General features: G+C 47.9%; 2 protein-coding genes across 10 annotated transcripts in view; one reads left to right on the top strand and one right to left on the bottom strand.

Moving 5' to 3' along the window:
• MRS2 (magnesium transporter MRS2) overlaps positions 1–6,261 on the top strand; it is a 41,561-nt gene extending 35,300 nt beyond the window's left edge. The window contains exons 12-14 of one of the 5 annotated variants that reach the window (XM_040460729.1): positions 954–2,050; positions 3,295–3,414; positions 5,328–6,261. In XM_040460729.1, coding sequence (XP_040316663.1) covers positions 954–978 — 25 coding nt within the window. In that variant the 3' untranslated portion in view covers positions 979–2,050; positions 3,295–3,414; positions 5,328–6,261. Of the gene's footprint in view, positions 1–953; positions 3,218–3,294; positions 3,415–3,959; positions 4,298–5,327 lie in introns of those variants that run through there. The other 4 variants (XM_040460730.1, XM_040460733.1, XM_040460728.1 and 1 more) reach the window with 4 other exon arrangements.
• Positions 618–15,408, bottom strand: part of GPLD1 (glycosylphosphatidylinositol specific phospholipase D1) — a 70,046-nt gene continuing 55,255 nt past the window's right edge. For 4 of the 5 annotated variants that reach the window (XM_040460724.1, XM_040460727.1, XM_040460725.1 and 1 more), the window contains 10 exons: positions 15,056–15,130; positions 14,803–14,959; positions 14,183–14,324; positions 13,299–13,404; positions 13,120–13,213; positions 7,063–7,239; positions 6,560–6,720; positions 5,339–5,365; positions 5,166–5,216; positions 618–2,678 (listed from right to left, as the gene is read on the bottom strand). In XM_040460724.1, the coding sequence (XP_040316658.1) occupies positions 2,592–2,678; positions 5,166–5,216; positions 5,339–5,365; positions 6,560–6,720; positions 7,063–7,239; positions 13,120–13,213; positions 13,299–13,404; positions 14,183–14,324; positions 14,803–14,959; positions 15,056–15,130 (1,077 nt within the window). In that variant the 3' untranslated portion in view covers positions 618–2,591. Of the gene's footprint in view, positions 2,679–5,165; positions 5,217–5,239; positions 5,366–6,559; positions 6,721–7,062; positions 7,240–13,119; positions 13,214–13,298; positions 13,405–14,182; positions 14,325–14,802; positions 14,960–15,055; positions 15,131–15,408 lie in introns of those variants that run through there. The other variant, XM_040460726.1, reaches the window with a different exon arrangement.

Genomic DNA, 15,408 nt, shown 5'->3' with positions numbered 1-15,408 from the left:
CTCAGAGCACCTGCTGCTGGTCTTGTGCGATCACTGTAAAGTAGGTTATAAACATTTACTGTGACAGGGGAAGAATTGAAAGCCCAGAGGACTTTAATTTGACTGAGATCAGACACAATTGAATTTTGGCCTTTTTCCTTTTGGTGTGACTTAGTTTGCAGACTTGGGTAAAATAATTTTTTTGATGAGTCCCATCTCGTCAATAAAAGGGAAGTGGCAATTACCTCCTTAGTCTGCAGAGAAGTCACTGATGGTTTATCAGGTTCTCTAAGGTGCTCACATCAAGGAGGATTTCAAAAATGTCAGCTAGCTCTGCTTAGCGGACAGTAAGTAATAAGATGGCCTACACTGAAAATTACAAAGTTTAGTGGTTTTAAATTTCGAAACAGACTGAGCACATAAACTTCTGTAAATAAACGATAATACCAAATACTTGGTTACGTAAGCGAGCAGTCTTATCGCCTGTTTAACAAGTTCAAGGAACAATATTCTTCAGACTGTCCATTTTTGGAAGGCAGAAAATAGCATCCTAAAATGACATCTGAACACTCGCTTTATTCTTGATAAACCGATTGTGATGAATAACCACTAAATAAAAAGATAGTGGGGAGTCATTCTAAAAGTTGTACACAGCTTTATTTTTTGGAATTGCAATGTTAAACACACTTTAAGTGGTGCCTGTGGAGGTGGGCTAATGGATGGTGCCTGGACCGGGGCATTCAGAGATCTGAGTTTATTCCAAGACCCACTTCAGATCTTTCTAGATCTGCAGTACAAAGGCATAAAACCATTCTGATCTCGAAGCAAGTTGTTACATATACATAGAAAAACAGACCGCAAGTATGTACATGTGTTTTGATATCTTGAAATAAAGGTAACTAATTAAGTTCAGATTTGTGTTAATGAGAGCTTAAAACCCTACAAGATGTTTCCATTTCTGTTATGCATTTCAGAATCCATGCTGAGAACTACAGTTAGTGGAGTGAAAACGTAACCACATAATGCATTGGACTCTGCCAGGTTGACCTCCGACAGTAGGAATCCAAATTAGCACTTCTGAATGTGGCTAAATGTCCTATATAAAATCCTACACGAAAACTTGCCTCCAACCTTATACATTTTAACCTTCTCTGCCTGGTGCTTGCTATCTGGTATGTTTAAGCATTAAGAAGAATGTAAGTCGTTAATGATCGTGTTTCAACACAGGCCCTATCAGTGAAGCGTGGACGTCTTCCGCAGTGCTGGCAGCGTAAAGGAACCCACGCTTGTAAGGAAGGGTCCAGTACTAGACAGGCATCCGTTCTGCACTCAGACTTCTCAACTTGTATTACAGTCAACTAATTTCTGGGCCCTAAAGATGAATTTCCCTTAAACTAAAAAGAATAATTCACATAAGAACTAGCAATGATTGTTACCCAAATGAAACCAAATGGTATTTGTGCTTTTTGCTGTTCCCTAGGGAACCATGCAGATGGCCTGCCTCTCTTTAGGAAAGGGGACAGTCACAGGACTCATCCAGAGGTGACTTTGTGTCCTGTTTCCCTGTATGTACTCACCTGTGCTCACAATTAACTCTAGTAGCTTTCCCTAGATTTCTAATTCAACTTTTACTCTTCTGCTGGACTCCTTCCTTGGACCAGTCTCTACTCTGCCTCTAGAGAAGCTGGGTTCTTGTCATTACTTCTCCCTGCCCTTTTAGTACCTTTCACTAGTGTGCTTCCCTGTTACAGGATCAGTAGTAATGGTTTCTCACATTTTTAGTGAAGCTAAAACCCTGGGGTAGATTCCTTTCCCTTAACTATGCCACACTGCAGGACTGGCGGATGAAATCTGCTAAAACCAGCCCAGGAACAAGAGAGACCAAGGCCTGCTTCTCTGCCTGGTCCCTTGCAGTGGCCACTGGCTCAGGCCAGATCTCTTCTCTCTACATAGTTTATACCAACTCAGTGCGACAGCAGCTCCTCTTGGGAGGTCCTGGAACAAGTGGAAAGTCACTAGACGCCACAGTTAGGACAGCCGCTTCTACAAAAGCATTTGAGGGCACTAAAAGGTAAGGAGGTTTTAGTCTTGTATTTATCCTTCACTATACAAAACACTGAAAATGAAATAATCCTCCCAAGAAGGGACCAAATCAGGTATAGCAGGTGCCTTTGCAGTTGTGAGGTTATCCTTCACCCCCTTACTTTTCACTATACTAGTTCTCTAATTTGTTTTCCTATATACTACACTATTTCACTTTGATTGGAATGGGTCACTGTTTTTAAAAGGAAATTTTTAGGAAAAATTGTGATAGAGAACCACAGAGAGAGGTCTTTCCAGGCACCAGAAAGACGTAGCTAGTCCTGTGAAGAGGAGAGACATTGTACAAAGGTTTGAGCACAGGCAGTAAGTCAGGAATAAGTTTAAATGCAAGGGAAGCAAGGACTGAAACTCTGGAAGAGGAGGGGACCTGGCTCACCAGAGCCCCTGTCACCATCTACTGCATCGTCATCCCAGACAGAAACATCCCTACTCCCAGGAGCCCTGCCCCCAGCAGGAACGCTCCCCCTGGAGATGACTGGGCACAAGAGACGGACAGAGGAGGACAGCCTTTAGTCTAGCCCAAGGCTGTAGACGTGAAGTGCCCCAGAGAGTCGGGCTCCCAAAGAGCTCCTTCCAGCAGCAACGACAACTTGGTTCTGCAGAGGACACAAAACATTTTGATGACTCATAATGCCTTTAGTTTCTGCCATAATCCAGGCATCACGTTATGCTCTGGTGATAAGATGTTGTTTAAATCCCGCATTCTCAGATCTGTATGTTCAGAAAACCAGGGCTGAGGAAGTTCCATCCCTTCTCTGGAGGCAGGCCCTGCTGCTTGAACCAGTTTCGGAACCGTCCTTCAGAAGTGTCTTCAAAGCCTGCAGCCAGTGTTTAAACTGTTTTCCCTGGGGGCCGGTCTACATGCTGGGAGCCTGGACTTGATGATCCTAAACCCAGGCTGGCCAGGGTCCAGCCGGCCAGAGCAGGGAACGACCGTGAAACGGCCAAACCTCCTGTGAAAAGTTCTACTGATTTGATTTTGAGAACTACAGATGGAATCCGGAAGTAATAATGGCTAACATTTCCTGACCCCTTACCACGTTCCCTCTTACCACACTGCCCTTTGCTGTTTTATACCCTAGTGTCAAAAGGAAAAATGAAAATCTTGCCTTCCTCTTATTTATGGAAGTATTTACTTGATTTGCCTGTAGTTTAGTTTCGTAGTTGAGCTTGGTCTCCATTTCACACCTTCCTTTCCTGCCTCCTGTCCAGCTAGTCAACCTCCTCCTGGTTCCTGGCAGCTCACCTGCCCTGGCTCCCGCTTTCTGACTGCCTTTGGCTCTTGCTCAGCACACGTGGGCCTGTGTTACCGGGCACATTTCCACCTAGACGGTAAGCACCTGCGTGCAGGAACCAGACGTCAGGTTTGCGTGCTTCTCCGGGGCGTCGTATGACACAGCACGGCCAAGGCTCACCTGTGCGCCCCGTCCTGACTCTGGCTTCACGCTCTCGAGTCTTCAGACTCTCAACCTGAGTCTCCGTAAACCGCCACTCTGACCGGCCTCAGGTGGTCCGTGTCCAGCTCTAAGCTACTCCCATGCTGCCATCCCAGGTGTGTGGTGGGGGGGGGGGGGGGGTTGGTGCAGCACATTCAGTGTTTGCCCCAGGGGAATGGTCGTTACAAAGGAGAACGTGCAGCGTTGTACACAGTCAACCATAACTTCTAGATGATCTGTACCACTCCTCAGGTGGCAGAAGGGATGCTGGGTATGTGTGATTCTTACATGATACATGGGTTCTTGATAACATCTAACTTTCAGAAAATGCATTTTAAATGCAAGCCAAGCTTACGACACATTCTGTCACCAGACATTCGGAGAATCCTCCCATAAACTTCATCTCTTTTTCTGGATAACCCTAAACGTTTACTTAACCAGGCTTGACTATATAGATGGTAAAGCAAGAGCCATCTGAACTGGTGGCCACCCGAGAGCAGTTTCACTAAACGGCAAGAAGCTGGAGGTCATCCGCCCTGCCACACTCCACGATCTATGAAGGCCTCCCATCCCACCGTTAGTACTGGTCAGACTTTCAGACTATGCTTTAGCCTTAATCCTGTCAACTTCCCACGTGTATAAATCTTGTTTCTCTCTCTCAAAGCTCACACAGTTCTGTAGAACATCCTCTCCTAAATGAATGGGTTCGGTACTTTAGTTTTATATTTGAAGATAAAACACTTTAAGTGCTGTACCCATTAAAATGCAAAATGTGCATACCTTTTGGTCTAGCAGTCTAAGAATATCATTAGCAGCACAGTTAGTTTCTTGTAATGGTTAGAGAGAGGGAGAGAGAATTCCAAGCAGGCTCCATGCTGTCAGCACGGAGGCTGACACAGGGTTTGATCTCCCCAACTGTGAGATCATGACCTGAGCCCAGATCAAGATTGTCAGATGCTTAACTGAGCCACCCAGGCACCCTGAGGCTTGCACAATTCTGTAAAAATGGAAATAACGGAGAAAGGGAACCAAATAAAACCAATACGATGCAGCCATTGAAAAGACCCCAACAGCTCCATGTGTATTGGTCTGAGAAGAGCCATCAGATGCTATAGAGCACATGGAGGTGACGAGGCCGGGCAAGTAGAGCACGTGCACACGCACGTTTACGTGTTTGTCCCGGAATCTGGACGAAACCGTGCCAGCATATTAACAGTGGTTATCTGACATGGCGGGGTTTGCAAACTCTCTGAAAGGGCCAAGATGATGATTACTTCAGGCTGTGGGGGACCTCGGTCTCTGGGACAGCCAGTCGCCCACCATTGCATTACAGTAGCTGCCACAGAGACACGGGAGCAGGAATGTGTTCTGATAAAACTAGGGACGCTTCATACAAGTCTCAGGTGTCACCCAGCCACTTAAACTGTAATAATCATTTTTAGCTCATGGCCTGTACAAAAACTAGTCCCACAGGCTGTAATTTGCCAGCCCAGCCCTGAGGGTTGAATGGGAAAGTGATGAGATTGTGTATGGATGTTACTTCCTTTTTTGTGTTCCTCTTTTTCAAGTACAATCTTTTAGATGAAAGACCACCCCCCCCCCCCAGCCTTAGGATATAAACGTCCAAAGGACAGTCTTCATACCCACCTTGTTTTTCGACCTCACGGTAATCACGGAGCTCCCAAACCTTGAACTTGCCTGTAAAGCAGTGTCTGTTAATGGTCTTTTGAAAACATACTGTGATATCTTATCAGTTTAAAATAAGGGAAAGGGCGCATTTCTGTGGTTTCTCTTTCTTCATTCCTTCAGGAGGTACTTACTTCAGGAGAAATCAGTACATACTGAGCCTGAAAGGAAGGGGAGAGAAGGGAGACTTGTGTTACTGTCGATTCAGGTTTTAACCACTCATCCTGAAGTCCCACACTCACATCTACATTCTGGAGAAGTCCTCAACTCGTGCATGCCCTTTGACACCAGAAATTCCACTCACAGGAGTGTAGCTCAAGAAGACAGATGGACAGAAATGTTCATATATGGATATTTATAACCGTGAAATGAAATGGACTGAGGGACTAATAGTCCCTCAAATAACGTCTACATAAACTATGGTGTGTCCACAGATAAAACAGGCAGCCAGGAAGTCCACTGTATGAGAATACAAGGCATGGAGAAACGTTAACTACGTCGGCAGGGAAGACCAGATCAAGTTACAAAATTGTGGACAAGATGATCACGGCTGTTAACAAGCCCTATCCACACACACACTGTAATGGTGAAGAGTGTCCTAAAGAATCAGCTCCTGGTGCAGGGCCCTGGCCTGCCCTCTCCTAGCACCGTGACCTGGTGCGCCTTCCTCATGGACATTCAATGTCTTCATCTGGCACAGTACCCACATAGTAGCTTGGAGTTGGCTTGAAGAAGTAGCAGTGAGGGAGACAGATCTATCAAGTGTTAACGAAGTGCCAAGTACAGAGTAAGTGCACAATAAATGGGAACCATTAAGCCGACAGAAAAGCATACCAGAAAGATACACCTCAGAAGGTTAACAGAGGGCATCGTCTCTGCAGAGTGCAAATCTAGGTAGAGGATTCGTCCCACTTGTATTTTCTAAAATTTTTACAATGAACTGTACTTTTGCAATTAAATAAGGTTGTTTAAATTTAAAAATGGTGTTTTAGGCCCAAGCAACTTAAAAAAAAACCCACCTGAGAAAAGGGATGAACAGGAAGCAGTGAACAGGAAACAAAAGAGGGGGCGTTTTGATGGAATCCCAGGGGGCTGCCGTGGGCCCTAACCAAGCAAGGCAGGCTGGGACCGGAACGAGCAGGACACTACGTCCAACTGGACTTGAGCTACAGTGCAAGCAGACGTGGAAGAATGCAGGGCTACTCGGGCCTATGCCACACAGGCAAGTGATTGTGCCCTGACCGCCAGACAGCTCAGAAACCGTCAGAGTTGCACAGTGGACACAATGTCACAAGGCATCCGCAGGTAGCCGCCTTTCCCAGCGTAGCCTAGGATTCCACACGGGCCCACGTTACCTTTTCCTCAGGACACGGAGCTGTCCAGGATTTGCATCTGCCCGTCATGTCACCAAAGGTGGTCTGTTTGCCATTGTAGATGTACACCCGGCCATCTTCCCCTCCCAGCAGCCCGGACGTGATGTCTGTTATCCGCAGTGGGGCTGCCACGAGGATTTCATCTGCAGACGACAGAAATCAGAACTGGGTCCTAACCCACCCCCCCGCAAGTCCCATGAACGCATCCCCTAAATCATCTACCCGGTTTCATCCCAGCATAGTCAAGGCTCTGGTCCCCAGTCAGTCATTCCTGGACAACAACTGACGTGCATGGCTCTCATGTTACCACCTTCAAGAAGTAGAACTTTCTCTTGGCTCTGGTCTTACCGAGCTCTAAAATCTACCTAAAGGCCTTAGGTCACTGAGCTGTCGATGCTAAAGGCAGAGCCTAGATGACCCAGTTCGGGGGCTGGTCTGATGACTGGGGAGCCAGTTCTTGGCCAGAGGCCCTGTTCCTCTCCTACCTAAGCCGTCGCCATCCAGGTCACTCAAGTGCAGAATGCCACCAAATCGGGAGAAGCGGCGGTCTCCGCTGAAGGTGCCGAGCAGAGGTGGCTGCGTGTCCAGCGTCAGTTCATACATCCGACCGGTTCCACCCTGGTGCAAGGTCATGGTCAGGAATGCCATCTTAGACTTCTCATCTGAAACAAACCAGGGCATGGTGTCTGCTGCCATCACAGGAATGAAGAGAAAATGTAAAGCGCTGAATGGAGTCCTATTCTCGCTTCAGTCTTCTGTACCTTGAGTGACACAACTGCTCAGAATCCCACGGGACTGGGGGAGTGGGGGGGGGGGAGGTTAGCACTGACCAACAGTGGCCATGAGGAGAGCAAACACTGGGTGGGCTCAGTGATGTCCCATCAGACAGGTCTGGCCCCTGCAATACATTCTCCATACAACCATCTTTTTTTACATCACAAACTTCCTGTGAGATACACAGTCTAAATTCTTCACGAGGCCTTCCGCGGGCTCAGGAGGCCTTAGAGAATTGGCTACTTACAGCTCTAGTGTTTGGGGGCCACATCCCCCTTCTCACCCATACGTCACCCATCACAGATTTAAACCACAGCCCCTTCTATTTCTTAAGTCTGGGCCTCTGAACATGATGTGCTGTCTGCCTGGAACCGGCATCCTTCCCCCACACCCCTCTGGCGGCCGACTCCTGCACTTCTGGAACATGGCCCTGCTCTCGCCTCTGCTGCAAAGCCTTCCCTTCCCTCCCGTGTGCGGCCACAACACGCTGTGCCTGCTGCTTCCCGTGCCCCTCGCAGGGGAGCCTTGCATCTGTTCACCGGGCCTCTCCTGCACCTGGCTGTCAGTTCCATAAGCAATGGGACCGTGACTTAGTCCCACAATGTGCTTAGAAACACACTGCTTGGTTCAGTGCACGTATGGGATGAATGGTTTTTAAATGGGTGAATATTGAACGGTTTTTAAACAAAGCTAGAATTTCGCCTATATAGATCATCTGGAACACAACCTTCATTTCAGAAATAAGTACCTTCTCAGAAACAACAATGGCATCTGTCAGTTGGGGTTACTGGTCCTGGGAGGCTTACAGTGACCCAGGCAACGCGTCCATGAACAGGTACAATCTTGTGTCAGTGTCTTAGTATTGTGTGTAGAACTGACTACAGTAAAACCTTGGATTGCAAGTAACTTGTTCTGCGAGTGTTCTGAAAGACTAGCAACCGTTGCTAATAAGCTTTAACCTGATCAATGAGCGATGTCTTACAATGAGTCATATAGGACCCTGAATGTCACATGACCACAGCTGAGCCACTGGTTCTTGAAATTCGCTTTGATGTACAAGTGCTTTGGATTACAAGTGTGTTTCCGGAATGAATTACGCTTGCAAACCAAGGTTGTACTGTATTTTCTTGGACAGCCTTCCCTCATGCCCTGTTCATAGCCAGCTGTCAAGTAGAACCAACTGAAAGCTCAAAGCAGAGCCAAGAATAGCGGTGGGAATAACAGCGAGGACAAAAAGGAAACAGCCAGCACTTTGAAAGGCTCAGCAATCTGGGTTCTTGAACATAAAAGTACAACCTGACCCAGAACAATATTCTCAAGAGGACAGTGTTTCCATAAACTACAACCACTAATATTAAGGGTGAAAGCCCAAAGTATGAAGAAACGTCAAAATGAGAGGCCATTCTTATGCCCTTCTGCTTCCTGAAGGGACTCGAGCTCCCTGGGGTCACAGAACACAGTAATGCTGGGAGCTCTGGCCACAGGGAGGAGGAGGAAGTGCCTGCCTGCAGGGGCGGGGGACAAATGTGGCTTCTCCCTCTGGCTCTGCCTGCCTGCAGAGTGGGCATATCATGCTGGTTTTGCTTCCCGTGGGATGCACACAGACCACAGCCAGGTCTACCTTCTAGATGCACTCCTGAGTCCACACCTCTGCCGCTCGTACTGCAGGCCAGATGTGATGGCCTGCAGACCCAAACTTTCTCTCGGAGAAGTCACCCCATGGTCACTTTGTGGGCCAGGATCAGAAAAGCCTGAATGTGGCTGCCCATCCAGACCACATTCTCCAACCCAGTTTTTAGAAGACACATATTTTGATAGGAATGATTCATGAGTCCACTTCTCAAATGGCTCCAAGTGCAGAAGGTTGGGGGAGGGGAAGCAGTGATTAGCACTTCCAAAACTCTTGCTTTTTATCATAGTCACAATTTTAGCACAGTGTTGCTTTCAATTCTCAGAATTTGAAAAGGACTCAAAAATCAGCAAGCCATGAAGACATGGGAGAACCTTAATGCAGAATATGCATAATGCATAAAGAAGCCAATCCGAAAAGGTTGCGTACTAGGATCCCAACTGTATGCCACTGTAGAGAAGGCAAAGCCATGGAGAGGTAGAAAGATCACTGGTTCGCCAGGAGGGAAGATGGATGAAGAGGTGAGCACAGAGGATTCCTAGGGCAGTGAAACTCTAATGGATACAGGTCCTACGTTTGTCCAAACCCATGGAATATTCAGCACAAAAAGTGAATTTTAATATAAACCATAACCTGGGTCCTAATGGTGGGTCCGTGTAGGTCCATCAGGTATAACAGATGCACAGTCTGGTGCAGAAGACAGCAGGGCCCACAGTTCATGTGGGGGGGGGGGGGTGCAGGAGGGGGTTACGGGAAATCTCTGTACTTTCCACTCGATTTTGTTGTAAACCTAAAACTGCTCTAAAAAAGTCTATAAAGGATTCAGATACTTTAAATTTTTGGCCATTCCAAATACCTCATTGCTGATAGATGGTAACTAGAACTTCCAAGGGTCATGTCATAATGTGTACGTTATATACACCTGAAACATATTTTTCAATAAAATAAATTTTAAAATACTTCATCTTCAGGTTGATGCAAATTAAACAGTGGCTTACAATACACATTTTAAGCAAGAGGGAAAAAAACAAACCCAAGGTTATGTTTCAGTATTTCTGCATCTGTTATTTGAATAACAAAAGTAATCCAGCAGACCAGGTTTTTTAAAAGGGATAGATCAGGGTCGGGGGTGAAAGTTTTTTTAAACACACAAGTGTTTTAGTCACTTCTCAAGACTAAGTTCACTTACTGTGACAGCAGAACACACAGCTGTCGTAACACACGGGTGTGTCCCTGCAGCTGGACCCCTGCACGAGCCACAGGAATGGGGACACCGCTTTGCGATGTGGCTCAACACTTGCGACTCAAACTATGAATCATGTTACTTCACGTGGCTGACTTTCCGGACTACCGTGAAATAGTCAAAACTAGAAGTGTCAGACTTGGGAATGCCAGGATTTTTTACATATCATTCACTACAAAAGGTGTGGAAAACACCCCCAAAAAAGTATAGTGAAGTTGTACAATGCATCTGTTTCTTTCTGGAGATTGACACCCATAGACATGTTAAACAAAATGGGGATTGTTATGGATTATAAAATTTTATACCCACTTAAGCCATTTCTAATTTTTTGCTATTATAATTAACACTGTGAGAAAGATCTTTCCCTGCAGCTCTGAAATAACTTTCTGAGAGCAGATTCTTAGAGACTATCCATACAGCATCCAAGGGAATGAGTATCTTTAAGGCTTTTGCCATTTAACCAAACCTTTCTAGAAGGGCTATATCAGTTCACATCTCAGCAGCACTGTATGAGTGCCCACCTCCTCTCAACCCCTTTCAATACTGAAAACGCTTCATAGGTCATCAACACCCTAAAGTCCCTGCTGAATATTTAAGCCGTTCGTTGTGGCCACGTTCTGAACTAAAGATTCTGCTGAGCCAGAGACAGAGCTCAGGGTGAAGGGGACAGGCCCAACAGGGTCAAGCTCCAGACCACCAGCATCTGGTGAGTGCATCCCGTTGTTCCAAGTTAGGTGACCCTGTACCACAGAGCCGTGATTCCCATCTACACCGAAGCACTCCCGTGAGCCCCCGGGAGATGCAGATATGCTGACCCTTGGAAGGGAACACAGTGACGCTGTCTGCCGTCCACATGAACTACCTGTTGGAGGCAGTTCATGGTTTTCACACTAGTTCCCTACGATCCTTTGAGTGACATCATATCTTTGCCAACTGGGATTTTAGGGGTTATAATAAAGTGCAGGTACCACGAGAAAATCCGTGTGGATTAAAAATGAGGGTGGTCACGTCTAATCTGATTCCAGGTTTGAGAAGCTGTACAGCAACCAAAAGGAGCCAAGTTCTTAGGACGTAAATACAGCATGTGCCACACAGGCAACCACACGGGGCCCCAGGCTTGGCTTGATGCTTTCCAGTCACCCGCCTAAAATTCTGAATAGTTTGTAACAAAGGCCTCCACATTTTCATCCGTACCAGGACTCACAAATAATGTGGGTGAAATACAGGCAAAATATAAGTAAAAAATAGGTAAATCTGGGGTGCCTGGACAGCTCAGTCAGTTAAGCAACCAACTCTTGATTTCAGGTCAGGTCATGATCTCACAGTTCATGGGTTCGAGCTCCGCATCGGGCTCTGTGTTGACCGTGCAGAGGCTGCTTGGGATGCTCTCTCTCTGTCTCTGTCTCTCTCTCTGTCTCTCTGCCCCTCCCCCACTCACATGCGCTTTCTCGCAAAATAAATAATAAAACCATTAAAAAATAGGAAAATCTGAACAAGATTCAACTGGTGGATTACATCGTGTCGATAACCTGGTTGTGACACTGTTGTGGTTTACAAGTATTATCTTGGCAAAAACTGGATAAAATGTCACGTGGATCTCCCCATGTTATTTCTTACAACTGCATGTGAATGTATAATGGTCTCAAAAAAGGTTAAACTGTATATAATACACATGTAATAAGATATATAAATTAGCCTTTTTATAATTTATACAGTATTTTGTAATAGGAAATTACGAAGACCGTAGGAACGTTAAAACAAAGTTTGGAAAGCTCTAATCACAGCATTCCAGTAGAAAGAGACATGAGGCAAGTAAAATCACTAATGTGTTGCCGGAGTTTGGTAATCACTACCTTGACTGTGTAAAAAGGGGTGGGGAGTAGGGAAGAACAACTTTTCCAAAGCTAAGTCAGCAAGTTCCTGGTGTGACAATGCTGCGTCCTGAATCATGCAATGAAAGAGCTCACCATTCTTTTGCCCAATCCGCTGTGCTTATTATATCGTAAGAAACAAAAATCTTCCCGAAAAATAATTCAGCAGTATGCAGTTAAGAGCCTTACTATTAGACCCTTGAGTCCAGAAACTCCACCTCCAGGAACCGATTTTAAAACTATTCAGAAAGGCAAGGTTTTCTGTACATAGATGTTCAATGAGACCCTGTTCACAACAGTGAAAAATTGGAAACATCCTAAATTTCCAGAATAGGGATGATGTTAGTAAATGTTGGCATGTGCAAGTGGAAAAAAAAAATGTGATAGGTATCGAAAACCACATTTAAGAATCTTAGTAACATGAGAACACACACAAGATATAGAATAAAAAATCAGGTGTGAAAATGCATATATATTATACACACAACACATAGTATGAGCTTAAATTGTTAAGTATCTGGATAAGGGTGATTTCTATATACATCTTTGTATTTTCACAAATTTCTACAATAAACGTGATTCACTTTGACAGTCTTGAAGTGAATACGTTTTTGTCGGCTTTTTAAAACTCTTCCCCCATAAAGTAAATAAAATAATGGTTTATGAACAAATGTCCTCAGAGCAGACCTAGTCCTGGTGAATGGATTTACAGAATCTTCTGAACTCCCCTCTCATCCAAGCACAGTGGGACAGGAGCTTTAAAAACACACTAGCTCACTTTCATGGGGGATTTTCAACAAATCTTTGAGAGGGACGTTATAATTTGTGTTTTGCAAACGATGATGCTAACATTCAGGGAGGTTAAGTAACTTCCCCCGGGCTTGTGCAGCTTGTGATTAATGAGAAAAGGAAATCCTCAAAATCAGGTCTGTCTGGCTCCAGATTTCACAACTCTCCCCCAGTAGGGCACAGTCAAGGAGCCACGTGAGAAACAAGCAGCCAGGTTTCCTGGCAAATGACCTACCGTGAGTCGGGGCTCCAACCAGCAGCACCTGTTTCCGGGTCCCATTAACCATCACGTGACCACTTGACAAGGAAGTACCCAGCTTCCCCATTGCCTGTGAAATGCAAGGAGTCAGTATGGTACAACTCAGAGAACCCTCTGTGGCGCCCCCTGTCCTGGGGAGGGAGCAGCGGCCATACCTTGTCTCCAGAAATGGTGAACCAGCTTCGGCGATTTGGCGGGAAATAGCCATACACCCGTCCGAGGCTCTGTTTCTCATCCTGAGTGCGGTACAAACGGCCCAGACTGGAATGAAGCAGGCGGGGGTCAGCTGCTGGGGCCCGGGATTAAGCACTGACCGGGTGTTCAGGTCCAGGACCGAGCAAAGAGAAGCCCCCTCTTCCCCACCCCGCCCCCCCTCCCCGGGATCCTTGGCATGGGAGCAGGGGTGGCTTCCAGAGCGAATCCCAGTATTAAGACTCTCCAGGTCCGGGGCTCACCACTCGGCCTCCCAGCTGACAGCAGGTATAGGGAGGCCTACGGTCACGGCTGAACGGTGCTCCCCCAAAATTCGCATGTTGGAGTCCTAACCCCAGCACCTCAGATTATGTATATTTGGAGATGGGGTCTTTAAGGCGGTAGTTATGTTACAATGAGGTCATGAGGGTGGGGCCCTAATGCAATCTGACCGGTGTCCTTGTAAGAACAGAAAGACCAGGGAGGCGCACGGAAAAGAGGCCGTATGAGGATGGAGAGGTGGCCCTCTGCAAGCCAAGGAGAGCTCTCAACCCTGCCAATACCTTGACCTTGGGTTTCCGGTCTCCGGAACGGTGAGAAAATGACTTCCTGTGCCTTACGCTACCCAGTCTGGGGCACGCTGTCACGGCAGCCCGGCAAACGGATGCGCCTCTCTACCTCGTTCTTAAACTTCTAAGGAGGAGGATTTGCAACCTCGCCCCAGAGCCGCCTTCGCTCTTCCTCGCAGGGTAAGGCCTCGGCCCCTGTGTCTGAGCCCCACCCTTCCGCGGGCTCCCACGGTGGCCTCGGGTGCCCACCGGTCCCCAGCCCCACCCTGGGCGCTTGCCTGTTGCTGTTCTTCCAGGTCGGGCTCCCGACCAACAGCAACGTCCTGTTGTCCACGCTGAGCCCGTGCAGGGAGTAGCCCAGCCAGGAGAAGTCCTCCTCGCCCCTCGCCATCCAGTCGGCCGCCTCCACGTCCAGCTTTTCTACGCGAGACCACCAGCGCTGTTTACCCCACACCGGAGGGGGGGCGCCGAGTTTTTGCCGGAGCTCTCAGATACCCCCCAAGCTGTTCTCAGGGCCCCCACCATCAGAAATGGATCCCCCGCTTCACACGAGAAGGAAATCTCCAGAGCCCACTTCTGTGGCACACAGGGTGCAATACGGACGGGGGGGGGGGGGGGGCATCCCTGGGATGCCTTCGGGCTTCCCACGCTTCCACAGAGAGACTCTGCCAACAACCCACCGGCCCCCTTGGATCTGGACCTAGAAGCTGGATCCCTTTCTGTACATCCTGTGACTCTATCCACAGCACCTGCGGGAACACCCACCAGACTAAACGCTGGTAGATTTCAGCGAAATGATCACGGAGTGAGGAAGAAAGGACACGAGGCCACGTGCACCAGCACAGACTAGAGCCGGGAGGCCTCCGCCCCCACCCCCCACCCCCCCAACAGGCGTTACCTTGGCCGCTCCCGTTGGGGCCGGAATGAAATGCAGCTACCATGCCCTTCTGTTTCCCTCCACCCGGTGCAAAGGGGGAGCCCATCACCAGATCGGGCGCGCCGTCGCCATTCACATCCGCGGCCAAGAGCGTCCAGCCCAGGTTACAGTAGGTGTCCTGTAGGGGAGACCAGGAAACTGCGTGACTCCCAGAGGCCGACAGCGGGATGCGGCGAGGTCTGGTTCGCCGCCCTCGGCCAAGGCGCAGACATACCTGGCAGGTGATGGTGACGTTGGGGCGAGAAGACATCCCTCTTCGTGTAGGGCCGAAGTAGACGTACACGGCACCCTAGGCAAGGCAAGGCAAGGCAAGGCAAGGCACGGGGCGGTCGGGAGGCTTGGGTGGTGAGCCCAGAGCCCCAAAGAAGAGCAGGAGATGCAGGAACGGTGGTAACATAAGCCACACGAGTCCCTACTGTCAGGAGCTCAGTGACGGAGGAAAACCCGGCCCACGCATCTGCTGCTGGGCTGAGACGGTTTTGAGGTCACCTCCATCAGACTGGTGGAGCCCCCGACGCGGACACAGTCACTGTCACTCATCTGTGCGTGCCACCCACACCTGTCCGT

The sequence above is a fragment of the Herpailurus yagouaroundi genome, unplaced genomic scaffold, assembly GCF_014898765.1.
Source record: "Herpailurus yagouaroundi ecotype Mexico unplaced genomic scaffold, PumYag 250, whole genome shotgun sequence".
NCBI classification, from domain to species: Eukaryota; Metazoa; Chordata; class Mammalia; order Carnivora; family Felidae; genus Herpailurus; species Herpailurus yagouaroundi.
Note: the sequence above shows the minus strand (reverse complement) of the source record. Positions and strands in the feature narration are given on the sequence as shown.